Below are 14,685 nucleotides of genomic sequence, written 5' to 3'. Positions count from 1 at the left end.
ATATTTTAAAAAGTTTATTGAGGAAATAAACCTGCTCCAAATTGAAGGATTAAATGTAAATGTTCTTTCAAGTTTCTATTAAAGCTTTTATTTGTGATAGGCCAGCTCGTTCGTTTGTCGAATGTATAAAAAATCATAATGGATTTTGGGCATGTGAACGTTGTTTTGTACGTGGCGAACGATATAAAAATCGAACCATTTACCCAGATGGTAATTATGAATTAAGAACGGATCGTTCCTTCAGAGAGCAAACAAATGACGAACATCATAGAGGAATATCTCCTTTAATTAATATTGAACCCCCAATAGACATGATTAACAGCTTTCCACTTGATGCAATGCATCTCCTCTATTTAGGAGTAATGAAAAAACTGTTGGAGTGCTGGCTCGAGGGTACGGAAGATAAAAAATATATTAAAAAATTATCATACGGTTCAAAAGCACGATTATCATTTTTAATGACGAAAATTCAGTGATGCATCCCTGAAGAGTTCCAAAGAACAACTCGATCCCTTTCTGATTTTAAGAAATTTAAAGCTACCGCGAATTTCAGTTTCTCCTATTATATATTGGGCCATTATTTTTTTAAAAAAATTTACCAAAAGTATTTATAAGCATTTTATGCTTCTTCATACAGCTATTCGAATTTTGTCGGGAAAAGACACAGCGTTAAAATACTATACGCATGCACGAAACTTGTTAAAAAAATTTGTACATCGTATACCAAACTTTTATGGAAATGAATTTTTAATCGGCAACGTTCATAATCTGCTGCACATTGCTGATGATGTATCATTCATGCAATGTCCTCTCTCAGATATTACATCATTTCCGTTCGAAAATGCATTAGGAAAAATGAAAAAATTATTGCGTAATGGTAATAAGCCATTATCACAAATATGTCGTCGTTATAATGAAATATCTTGTGTTCATAAAGCACAACCAAAGATATCGCCTCCAATTGTAATTCTAAAAAAATTAAACTGTGAACATTTAGGAAAAATAAATATAAAAAATTACGATATAAAGATGTGCTAATAACAACAAGATCACCAAATAATACAGTTTTACTCTCTAATGGTGAAATAATACAAATTAATAATATCTATCTTCCTGAGAACCGATCTCAGTTAAAATACATAGAAATTTGTGGTGATAAAATCTATGTATAATTATCCATGTGATTCGGAAGATTGCTAGCCTGGACTGTAACTAAGAGAAACAGTAAAACTGTTACATGTAAAGTGAATGAGATTCAAAAAAAAATGCTAACTATAAATCTCAGTGAATTTGAAAAAGAAAAAATATATGTATTAGGACTACTGCATATGTAACAAAGTATAATGATATAATTATAATATAATGATGAAGAGAAGTTGGCGCAGTTGGCGCCTACGGGCGTTTGTTTTATCTACGTAGCAACTATTATTTGCGAGAAAATTCACGTTATCTTCTTGTGTCGTTATCTTCTCGTATTCTTTGGTGTTGGTTAAAATTTAAAATTACTTATATTACTACATTTTGTATTCTAATAAAAATTCACGAGTTACATAAAATATCTTTTTTACTAATAAAAATTCTTGTTGAGTTTGAAAAAAAAAAAATAATGTTAAAAGTGTAGATATAGTGCCAAGCCAATGAATTAATATGGGATGACAAAAAAGTACTTAATGTGCTATTTTAAACCGCCTTATAGCAAAGAAAAATTAATAAAATTACGAAATCTTATAAAAACTTGTAGCGACCAGATCACAATCACGTGGAAAAGCAAGTAAGTTACGTTCTCAGAAATATTACTTTAAAATATTATACATATGTGTGTGTGTGTGTGTGTGTGTGTGTGTGTGTGGTGTGTGTGTGTGTGGTGTGTGTGTGTGTGTGTGTGTGTGTGTGTGTGTGTGTGGTGTGTGTGTGTGTGTGTGTGTGTGTGTGTGTGTGTGTGTGTGTGTGTGTGTGTGTGTGTGTGTGTGTGTGTGTACACATGTATATATACTTACAATTTTTGAGGTATTTTTTCATTTAATTTCAATTTTTCATCAAATTGCCTCATGCTATTACATGACAATTCAATTAAAATAATACTCAAATAAAATAATAAATTAAATAATATTCTAAAAACGCTATTTAACACTCTAGGAATATATACTGAGGCGGAAGAAAAATTAAAAAAATTAAACGTTCAACAATACGCGTTTACAACAGACAGTGAGTTGGATGCTGCGACAAAATCAAAACATGATTTAGAAGAGTTAAAAATAAGAGAAACTCAAAATAAAAAAAGATTATCCACGCAAGAAATTTTTAACTCTTTGCGCAGATTAATTTAAAAAAAAATATTCATGATGAATCTTTTCGTAAGTAATAATAACAATTTTTTGGTTTTTTTTTGCTTTTTGGTTTTTTTGTTTTTAAATTTTTTGGTCTTTTGGGTTTTTTATTATTTTCGTTAATATCGGTATATTTAATTCTGAAAATATTTATTTTATAGAAAAAAAAAATAAAAAATCAAGTATTAAAGGAAAACTACCAGTATCTTCTTCTTCATCAGACGATTTAGAGATACCCTGTAGTATTCCTCAAAAATCAAATAAAAACCAATATTCAGCAAAAAAATCACCACCCCCTTCTAAAAAACATAAATTAAACGAAAAAAATTACGAACATGAAGGTAAATCTAACTAATTGTGAAATGTGGTTGATAATTTGTGTACTTATATTTTGGAAATATACTTTTTCATGACCTTTCAGAAACTTTTGCCGAAACAGACGTGCAGAGACATTCAGAGACATGCAGTACTTCTCAAAAATCAAATAAAAAATATCATTACTCAACAAAAAGATCATTGTCACCTTCTAAAAAACATACAGAAAGTAACTACGAGTATGAAGGTAAATATTATTTATTAATAATAAATAAATAAATAGAAAATAATTAACAAATAATAAATAAATAAATTATAAATAAATTATAAATAAATAAAATAAATAAATAATATAAATAATTAATAATTAATAATTAATAAAAAAATTTCAATAATTTACTTATATTTGGGAAATGGTTTTTCCAGAACTTTCAGAAACTTTTGCCGAAAGAACGGAAGAACAATTAAAAGAATTAAAAAACGAATTAACTCTTCTTAAAGGATCAATTTTAAAACTTACAGTGGATGTGGAAAATATTTTATCAATATTAAAAAAACAAGTGAAAGTTCAATCAGGAATTTCATCAGAAGACGAAGAAAATGATGATGATTTAATTAAATTGCCATGTGATAGCATAGAGCAATTTGAAAAATTTAATAAAAAATTAAAATCAAATAAAAATACCAAAAAAAAATTGTAAGTATATATATATAATATCTTTCTATCTATGAGGTTTAGGTTATCCGAATAAATGAACCAAATTTGTTTCTCTGTAAATAAGAGATTTTATCTTATAATCGATGTTACTATTTACAATATATACACAAGTTACCAGTTACCTGTAAATAAGAGAAACGACAATTAAGGTTAATTATTCGTCTCTCTTTCACAACTCTTCTTTAATCACCTCTATCGTTTATAGCAATTGATTCTCTTTATGTAACCTTTTTATTCTCACACGTGTTTTCTCTTATATTTCTTCTCCCTGCTCAGCTGTTCCTTTAGTGGTCGACGGGACAGCCAGCGGGTGTCATAGAAACGCGCGTGGAGCCTACTAAGCGCGCTAGATTTAAAGAGAGTGTACTCTCTTTACATATATACATATTTATGTATACATATATGATATACTAGATATTTAGTATAATTTATATATTGTATAGATTACATCTATGCACACAATTCACATACACTATATTGTATGATTTTCGTGGCGATCGTGGCAAACCACCGAGAGTATCTTGCCATGAGAACCCCTTCTATATTTGTCGATCGGAACCGCGTTAAACTGTAGGTCTCATTTTTCAGATCTATCTTATAAAACGTTCCATCGATGAATGTCGTGCATTAGCCCGTAATATTGGCACTATTATGCGACAATACATGTGCCAAAATGTTGCGCAAAATTTTACTGCCGTCAAACAAGTCCCTGGAAAAAGTATATTTAAAGGGACAGACTTTTATAAATGCATAGAAGGTGTTTATTAAAATTACAATTTTTTTAAATGTAAAAATTAAAAATTGTTTCATATTATAATTAAATATTTTGTTTTATTATTATATTCTAGCTGCTGTATCAACAAGATTTAAAAAGGATGATAATCCGTTAACTGAGAGGCAATTTAAGCAAGCAATTCAGGCAGTATTAAATAATGTAAAAAACTGGAACGGAAAACGGACGAAACGTCGCGGCGTCGGGAGAACGCCAAAGATGCTACTGCTACACCCGAGCGTAACACTGCTACACCCGAGCGTAACGCTGCTACGGTCCCGAGCATAACACTGCTATGCCCGAGCGTAACAGTGCTGAAGAAGATTCTACAGATTATACTGATAGTGATTATTTATTTTTTTAAATATTTAAATTCAATATTAATAACAGTGTTGGGTAGTATCTAGATACATATGTATCTAGATACTACCCAACACTGTTATTAATATTAAATTTAAATATTTAAAATAAATAATACTACCCAACACTCAGATATGTTTTCACGTATTTTTGTTTTGAAAATTAACAGAGATATTGCGAGCGACCCAACTGGCCAATTTTATTGATTTACAACGCTACGTTTCGACCGTGGATCCGGTCCTTTTCAAGCGCTCTCTCACAAATATATTCGTCAGGCATAATGCCCTAACTACGCCGAATCTAGAAACTAAACGACATATTTCAGTACTCCGCAATAAGTAAAAGACAATCAAAAATCCGTAATTATACAATTAGAAACTTACATATTTGTGCGTCAGGATCGAACAATACAATATAAAATATTCGTTAAACGGCATACTTCGTTAGATGTTTGTGTCATGTCAGAGCCGTGCGGTGGTAAAATTTAGACTGACGAACTTGACAATATAAAAACAAACAGTTGCCGTAGTAATAAGCTAGGACGTAGAGAGGGAAGTAGCGAAGAAGGGGAAGGAGTTATAATTCTTTTATGATATGTTCGTAGAGACGTTAAGATTCTCCGTGTCCTTTTGTAAATTGATAGTGCCGTCAAATTTTTTAATAAAAACATCTCCGCTAATTCCCTCTTTCTAGTATGTCTTTCTTGGTGTAATATTTCTGGCTTCCCCCAGTCAAAATCATGCCCATAAGACATTCTGTGTTCGCTCACTACGGAATGATTACTAGTGTGCTTTCTGATATCGCCCTGGTGTTCCCTGAGGCGCGTGCACAAATGTCTCTTAGTCTGCCCAATATACGTAGCCTTGCAATCCCTGCAGTTTATCTTGTATACTGTGTCGTTTTTTTAAGGTCGTCAATTCTATCCTTACCTCGTCTTATTAGGCAATCGAGTTTTTTAGGGACTGTAAATAAGGTGGTAATGTGGATTTCTTTTAACGTGCGACAAATGCTATCACTCAACTTTTGATATAAGGTAAAGGTATGCAGTTTTTAAATCGAAGGTTGCATTATGGTCAATCGAGGTGTTATGTGTATTGTTGCGTGTTTTGAGAATGTTTAGACGCTTGGCGATGTGTTTATTAACGATTGGTTTAGGAAAGCTATTATTGTACAAAATTTCTTTGACTATTTTAATATTGCCGTCATGAAATTTTTCATCTGAGAGTAATATGGCGCGGTCAACCAAACTGGTGATAGTGTTTAATTTATATTTTACCGGATGGTTAGAATGAAAATTTATGTACCGTCCCGAGAACGTTGGTTGACACAAACATCTAACGAAGTATGCCGTTTAACGAATATTTTATATTGTATTGTTTGATCCTGACGCACAAATATGTAAGTTTCTAATTGTATAATTACGGATTTTTGATTGTCTTTTACTTATTGCGGAGTACTGAAATATGTCGTTTAGTTTTTAGATTCGGCGTAGTTAGGGCATTATGCCTGACGAATATATTTGTGAGAGAGCGCTTGAAAAGGACCGGATCCACGGTCGAAACGTAGCGTTGTAAATCAATAAAATTTGGCCAGTTGGGTCGCTCGCAATATCTCTGTTAATTTTAATTATTCACTGGCGACTCAAATTCTCTAATTTTGTTTTTAAAGTTTAACAATTATAAAATAAATATAATTAATGTTTAATACAATTTTAAATGTAATACAATGTTAATGTTAATTCAATTTTAATGTTTAATAAAAAATAACGTTTAATAATAATGTTTAATAATAATGTTTAATAATAAATAATGTTTAATGTTAAAAAATTTAAATTACATCACAATATATGGAAGGGTAAAAACCACAGTGGTGTAAGTCAATTTTTTAAAAATATTTTCTCGTGTACATAGATGCAATTTATATATTGTACAGATTGCATCTATGCACACAAGGAAATATTTTTAAAAATTTGACTTACACCACTGTGGGTTTTTACCCCCTCCATATATATTATATTCATTATCAGATCCTCTTTAGATTACATTATTCATGACCTTATTTCCCTTATGAGGACCTAATATAATTTTACAAGGGCCTGATTGTGATAACTTATAAGGACCTTATAGAAAAACTGCGTTACACGATTACTTAGGTACCGATAAGGCAATAGTATCAGTTCCTGACAACTAAATCAGGCAAATATTATATGGTCCTTATTTGGACCCTAGTTTAATTTCCAGTCGGGAATCGTTCGGCCGTTTGTCTTACGATTGTTACAAGTCGGAAAATACGGCGTCACGTCGAACAATGAGAATAGCATACGACTATACCGAAGTTCGTCGGGATTTACATGTGTAACGAGCGAGCTGTACTCCGTGAATGTTTAAAAACCAGCGCGCAAAAGTGGGCATTGCAAGGAACACGGGAAAAGAATGGAGAAAGAGAGAAGAAAGGGAGGGAAAAGACAGTAAAGAGAGAGTAAAGGAGTCCAGGAGAATGGGAATCCATTAACGAGTGCCGTTTTCATACCTCCTCTATGCCGTTCTCGTGCAATCGCCCTTCGCCTCTCAGTCCTGGTCCTCTCGCCACTCGCTCTTAGCCGGCTGTATATCCTCCTCTCTCTTTTTTTCTCTCTCTTTCTCCATCTTGTTGCATTCACCGGCACAATAGATCGTTCATTACCGATACCAGGATTCGCAAAGCAGAAAGATAGTAATGCGAGAAAAGGGGTGGCCGAGGGGTGAGTTTCTAAGTGTGCGTTTTACTCCGGAAACATATAGTGAGAACGTATAGGAGGCGGGCACAAAGAGAGGCGGTTGGTACTTTTAAAGAAGATAGCCGGATCTCCATATTTTCTATATTTATAAAAGCAACTTCACAGATCACAATTATGACAAAATCATGTCCGATATTGATTTAAATTTAAACTCGCTCTTCACTTTTAACTGCTTTACTCAACGATTTAATCGGTAGTCATATATGTATATGTATGTATTTATTTAATTTTAATATATTGTATATGTATATTTAATATGCAATATATAAATATATGTATCAGTTTCTCTCGATATTATGTATATAAAAGATTAAAGTAATTTTATCTAAAAAATTATTAATTTACGAGCTGTTTCATATTTTATTCTGACACATTTTTATGTAAAATACAAAATATTCGGTAAAATATTTACATTTCGATACCTTAATACCATTAATAATATCGAAAAAAAAACGACTTATGTGTAAGATTTGTGTATGATTTTGTGTTTTAAAAAGTGTGGTTGAGAGAGAGAGAGAGAGAGAGAGAGACTTTGACGTAGTTTTGAAAAATTAAAGAACAAAATTATTTGTTCTATCAAATTCTATATAAAAAATGATAAAAACACACGGAAAGAACGGTTTTGCTAAAGTATCTATAAAAGCTAGATATAGATCTGAAAATAATTTTTTGGCACCATCAAAATAATTATAGTAGGATGATGATGCCTGAAGAATGATGATAATGCTGTAAAAAAATATTGACATTTTAGCAATCAGTTTGAGTGTTCTACATAATTATTTTGATGGTGCAACAAAATTATTTTTAGATCTGTATCTAGCTAAATTTTTAGGTACTTCAGCAAAACCGTCCTTTCCGTGTGTACAGTTTGTTACATTCTTTTCATATGTTTCCTCTCGTTTAGCAATTATTTCAAACATCACTTATCTAGAGATATTATGGCCGGTATTCATAGTCGGTTCTTATATATAAGACCGTCTTAAGATGTCATGAACCAATCACAGAGCCGTATTAGCATCTTAAGACATTACAAGACGGTCTTGAAATAAGAACCGACTATGAATACCGGCCTATGTATATCTAAGAATAGTTGCAATAAATATTCTCGAGAGAATTACTTTTTGGTTAAATAATAAACTAAAATGTCATCCATGTCATAGCATATAAAAACATCTGTAGTATATAGATAAAGTCATATTTCTTTCGTGTATTTTAAACGAAATTTAAGATGTTTATAATATACCTATATTTTTGAATAATTTATTTCTATTATATTTTCTTCCGTGATAAAACTAAAAATGTTTCAATACTCTTGACAATTTATAATTGATTCTTGCCGAAGATATTAAATTGAAAACTTTTCAGTTATGCCGTAGCTTTTCTCATGGTTTTTGGATCATAATTTTTGTTTTTTGTCTATTCCAGTGATGTATTAGGACTGTGAAGAGGATTCAGAAGTGACGGAACTAGCGGACATTAGTCGCGACCATCGATGGCGGCCGCGAGTTTTCCTCCAAACTTCTCGAACGTCGGTGTACTAGAGAATTGGTAAGTGTATCTTTATCCTAAAATTGTTAGAACATAAATTTGCCTCTACGACAAATAAAAAGCTGAGATCTTGTTTCGTCGTCGCGCTCCAAATCAATAGAGTAGCTATTATTTATACATATATATTCGTAAAACTAATCTTCTTACAATATTGAGCTTCGTATTTGTAGACTCTTATGCTAAGACTTATTAATAATATAACAATCTGCTGCAATAAGCGATAACAAATAATTAACGGAAATCCGGGAACAATTTATTGATGATTTTCGCGGATTAAACTTCCTGTTCAAATCCCCTTCGACTGCTTAGCATTTAATAAAAAAAAAAAAAGTTACTGCAGTGAGTGATAAATTTATATCAGGCTGTTGAGTTTGTCCGTTATCTCAGGGCTGTAAATTATTGCTTACTCGGCAATATTAATTTTAGAAGTATACATATTTATATCTGAATATAAATTGCGCGACCATATCAAAGATATTGTAATTGGTTTTAATGCATGAGAACTCAGCTTTAATCGCAAATAGATTAGGCTTACACTATGTCTGCATGTCGGTAATGCGTAAACTTATACTACCTGTCTCAAGCTGTTTTACGATCATTGTATACACAGTGCACGATACACGTTGTAAGAAGATACATTCTCATCTACGATGATCTCGATGGTATCGCCATCTATTCAATCAGCTTAACGAAATTATCTTATTTGCATTTTTCCTCGCTATTGAATATTTTTTCACAGAATACAGTTGATAAATTACAAACTGTCTCTACATGCGAAATCAGTATTTGTAATATCTACAATAGATATTTAACGAACCGTTTCTGAAATATTTTTAAGGATGTTGGAACAGCATTAATCATCATCGCATCTTTTAAACATTTTGATGGCTAAATTAAGAAAATTAAAATTTTGCTAAAGTCTGGTCTGCTCGAATTCAATCGAGGAACAAAATTCTGTCACCTAATTATGCAGTCCTCGAGCTTAAATCGCGAAAATTTCCTCATTTCTCATTAATTTCGTCTTAATCTTAATCAAGGAGTCCGTTTCGCTTATGTTAGTTGCAAATCGCCCTGCATACTCGAGCGAGTCGAGATCCGGCATGATATTCGGACGTCGCCGAGCACAATAAAGTGGCTTAGACAATGCGGCATTGTTGTATTCACGTTTCGAGATATCTTACACGGAAGGTCAGACGCCGTATTATCGTCCGCCCGTTACGGACGGAATGGAATGGTTACGGCAGCGGCGAAAAGACAGCGGAATGAAAAGTAGGTTTCTTCTATTTTTCAGTTTTGATTAAAGTTCCTTTAGCAAGAACGAACATAACGATTCTTCATGCGCGCGCGTATATACAAATATATATGTATACAGGTACGGAACACATATAGCGGATGAAAGAAAACTCGTGCGCCACGCATGCCTTTATTCGTATCTCTTTCTCCCTGAGACATTTCCGTCATGTTTCCGCGATTCTCTAGCCGAAAGAGAAACAGGGAGATTCGTATATTTGCGATTAGGCCTTTCTCCTAACATCGCCCTTTGTTCCTGACCTGCGAACCTTATACTCGCCAGAGATCGAACAAGGAGAATAGTAATCAGAAGGACCTTTGTAGCGAAGTAGTAACAACGCGAATGTTTTTCTTAGGAAAACCGTGTGCCGATGTGTTGACTCGCTCGCGAGATGAATCGCTACTATCTACGTGACTGCTGATTATCTGTCGGCCGCGGCGGGACCGTAAACGGGAAGCGCCAATATTACATGTCACGTTACGCTTCGTAAGCGAACGCAATTCCGAATCCCGAAATAGTTGAGAAGTCGCGCGTGGTTTAATCGTACGTGAATTTGTAATATCCGGATACGTGCGCGTGCATATGTGTACATACATATATGTCGTGAGATACTTAAGCGATATTTATAACCGTATATGTGCGACGAACCGCTTCGTAACGCTTTTCATTATTGCGATTAAATGCCGCATCGATCCCTCGAATGTCGATTAGCGACATTAGCGCCGAGAAGGATTATATCGTTCACCGCGACTGATTCGCGTCGAATTCAGCCGTATATCGGCTTGTATCTATCTCGTTAAAAGAATTTAATAATAGATAGGCTCTCTACGATCGATGTAATGAACATAAAACGTTATATTTGCCATTTAAAATCGGACATTGCGTCGCGCAGTGTATATACTACTTTAATGTGCTCCGATTATTATATTCGTACTTTCCGAGAGATACTCTTGAAAAGATTTCTTTCTTTTTTTTTATATATTTTCAATTTTGATCCGCCGGCCGCGACGTATTCTATATATGCAGTTGTAATGTACTTTGAGTCACATTGACTCGCCATGTTTTAAAACACGAGGTCTCGTTTGTGAACATTCCTCAGGGTTCAGGCATTAATCTATTTGCAGACGTGTTGTTGCAGCAGCGGGTGCATCCGCTGCGTTGGCATATTTGGCATTTCGGCGCTTCCTCGTTACGCGCTTATATCCGTAACGAGAGGATGTTAAATGACGAAACAACGCGGCGCGATTCATTCTCATTGTACTTTGTTGCGAGAGCGAGAACGGCTGAGCGACGAGCGGGCCCGCTCGTATTTTCGGACGGTCCATTGAGAAAGGAGGCAGTCGCGCTCTCGCTGACAGCCGCGCGTTGACAGGTTCCTTCGCAGTTGACGCGACTGAGGCGCGCGTGTGTGAGGGCGACGGGCAGGTGCTAGGTCGCCCACGCGACGTATATTGGTCGACGAGATAGAGTGGGTGGCGTCCACAATTAGTCGACGTTAGCGCGCGCGTACGTCATAAATTGATATTACGCCAGCGGCGGACGTGAACGTGTCGCGCGTACTCGTGTCGGTGACAAACCGTTCGGATTTTTGCTAGCGGCGCGTGGAATTAATTTGCGCGACGGTGGCGGAAATAGAGATTGAAACGAATCCGCCGGCCGAGATTTTCCAGGGGAGACGAGGCGGCCGTATCGCGACGCCAGCCGCTCGACCCCGCTCTCGCACCCGCACCCGTTCTCGCCGAGAGCCCAGCAGAAACTTCTAAATGAGTTTGAATATTTGATAAATTCGGGAAACATCGCGTCGTGCTATTTCGCATGTCCGCTTTTATTTAGATCTATTACAGTGACCTGGTTATCAGCAAAATAGCAACGTCGTCATTGTTTTTTTTTTTTTTTTTTTACCTTTTTCTCATCCGGAATGTCATTTCTTTCGCGCACTTCTGCTATTGTTCTATTTTATCTACGGACGAGTGACGTAAGCGTGTCACTTGTAGAGCAGTCGTTTGGATTACTTCTGTTTTCATGCATGAGAGACTTACACAGCGATGGACATTTACGGAAATTTTGAATCTTCGAAGCTGTTTCGAAGATATTTTGGAATGCATTTTTTGCGCACGATGAGTCGATGAAGACTCAACCGCATGCGTATCCGGCAGACTTAATATCGGATAAAACCTTCCATCTTTCGGTCGATTTCCATTCCATCGGAGCTTAAGATTTTCGTCGGGAATTCTATTAGCGGTATTAACTCTCGCGCGGATATGATTTTGCACATTGCGCTACCACTATCTTGAATTTTACACAAGCCAATGTGCTCGTTGATAATCCCTCAAAAGCAAATCCGGAACAAGAAATCCCAAATGGAGCCAAATGGAGGGCGATCAAAGTACTCTCTATATCGACTTTGAAAAAAGTAATCTTTGTAAAAATAAAAATATCGTGATTAATCAGAAGGTATCGCGCATCTATCTGACGATATGATGTGTATTTCCAGAACAAAATTATAATGTTAAAATCTGTCACAAGGATAAACGTAACTCGTTATTTTAATTAAATTAAATTAAATTAAATTTTAATTAAATAAAAAAAATTTTTTATAGAGACCACATGTATAAATGTGAAAAATAATATTAAGTATCGCGGGGAGAAAGGCCAAGTATCTCTGTATAATAGGATTATCAAGATCACGACTGCGAGAAAATTGCGCGAAATCACTTTTATTGCGTAATCCGTGCGCGAGGGACAATCCTCGAAACGATCTTAGTGGCTCGGAAGAGGGTGTATCACCTCTTGTATCGCACGTTCTCGTTTCCACCGGCGGGGAAACCACAGCGATGGCCCTACATACCACATAGCAGGGTCGTATAAACGAGTTTTCGGTGGAAGTGGCTCGACCCACGAGTTTCCGGTGTCGCAGAATTGCCTTGGCCGGTAACGCCTTTGCCACGGTGTACCGCACGGCCGCAATCTGTTCTACATTATCCCCATGTCTAAAATCGCCGATAGAACGTCACTACGTGATCTCGACATTTTATTTTGAGCTGTCTCGTTACGATATAATAGCACCATTGACATACTATCGCATTTGTAACTTATACCTCGTTAAGATATAACGCATTATCGACATATTGATTTAAATATATAGATACGTGACACTATTCATAGCTGAATTTTCATTTTTGGATTCCTATATATAGAGAAAATAGACACTACCGTTCAAAAGTTTGGAAGCACTACTTTTTTAAGAAAAATAAAACAATAATGTTAATACTTTCAAAGAAAAATGTTATATGAGAAACTTTACTGTCTGTTTTAACTATTATAGGTATTTAACACAATATTATTTGTTTCTAATTATTTTTCAAGAAAGTATTTCATTAAAAAAATTTTATCGAGTGAACATGCTATACTACATGCTACATGTTCTGCTATGAAGAAAGAACAAGTTTTCATGGATTAAGTAAAATATAATAATTGTTAAAAGGTACCTATATGTATTTTCATTTTTGATTAATTAATAATTTTTTGGTGGTCGATCACTAGCCTTTTTTTTTATTTAATTTATTATTTTGTACACATACGAGCGAGTAATTCATTTATTTTAATAATAATTGGTATTGTCATACTTATTATATTTTACTCAAACCATGAAAACTTGTTCTTTCTTCATATAACAGAGCAGTAGTATAGCATGTTCACTCGGTAAAATTCTTTAAATAAAATATTTTCTTGGAAAATGATTAGAAACAAATAATATTGTGTTGAATATAATAGTTAAAACAGACAGTAAGGTTTCTCATATTAGAACATTTTTCTTTGAAAGTATTAGCACCATTGTTTTGTTTTTCTTAAAAAAGTAGTGCTTCCAAACTTTTGAACGGTAATGTATATCTAAAAAAATATAGTGCTTCGTTAAATTTTTAATATTTTCAGAAGTTTGAACGTTAAACATTAAATAACCGTTGCTAACGATAACATAAAAATATCTCTAATCTTTTTATATATATAGAAACGTATTACGATATTTGTCTAATTTAATAAAAGTACCAAAGACCTCTTTTTCGTATCCTGTGCCGTAAGAATACCAGAATATCCATTCCGATTTCTTTTCGTGGTGACCTCCCAGATCGATACGATATCAAGCTTGACAAGCGAAACAGAAAGTCTGTGTTTACGGTAAGCTTTTGGTAACGATTTCACCGGGTGATATCGCTACCAGGATATCAAAAACCGATGTGGCCGCGATACACGCGACTATACACCGGTAATCCTTTGCGGACTACATATTTTTCGTTAGGTCATATTTCTTTGCCGCGTTATATTATTAAGAATTGTATGAAAAGGAAACTAAAAGGAAACTCTCAAAAGTCTTTTAAAATTCAATATTTTTACTTAACAAGACTGTTACCAACAAAACAATTTTGCTTGGCAACATACAATCTTCCGGTTTTATTAAATTAACAAAACAATTTTGTTGATTTTTTAATTTATTGATCCAATTATTTATTTTATTGAACTAAGTACACGTCTATTATTTGAATAAAATGAAATAATTGAATTCTGAAAATGGTATCATAC

General features: G+C 34.2%; 1 protein-coding gene and 1 long non-coding RNA gene across 2 annotated transcripts in view; both read left to right on the top strand.

Annotated features, from left to right (window-relative positions):
• Msi (RNA-binding protein musashi) overlaps positions 1-14,685 on the top strand; it is a 91,830-nt gene that overhangs the window by 18,234 nt on the left and 58,911 nt on the right. The window contains 1 exon segment of the mRNA XM_071771348.1: positions 8,694-8,816. Within this exon segment, the coding sequence (XP_071627449.1) occupies positions 8,761-8,816 (56 nt within the window). The 5' untranslated portion in view covers positions 8,694-8,760.
• On the top strand, positions 1,871-3,314 carry LOC139808951 (uncharacterized). Its single transcript, XR_011730984.1, has 3 exons — positions 1,871-2,668; positions 2,749-2,889; positions 3,069-3,314. It is a non-coding gene; the product is annotated as an uncharacterized lncRNA (long non-coding RNA).

Source organism: Temnothorax longispinosus, chromosome 2 (genome assembly GCF_030848805.1).
Source record: "Temnothorax longispinosus isolate EJ_2023e chromosome 2, Tlon_JGU_v1, whole genome shotgun sequence".
NCBI lineage: Eukaryota > Metazoa > Arthropoda > Insecta > Hymenoptera > Formicidae > Temnothorax > Temnothorax longispinosus.
This window is presented reverse-complemented; position numbering and strand designations above follow the sequence as displayed.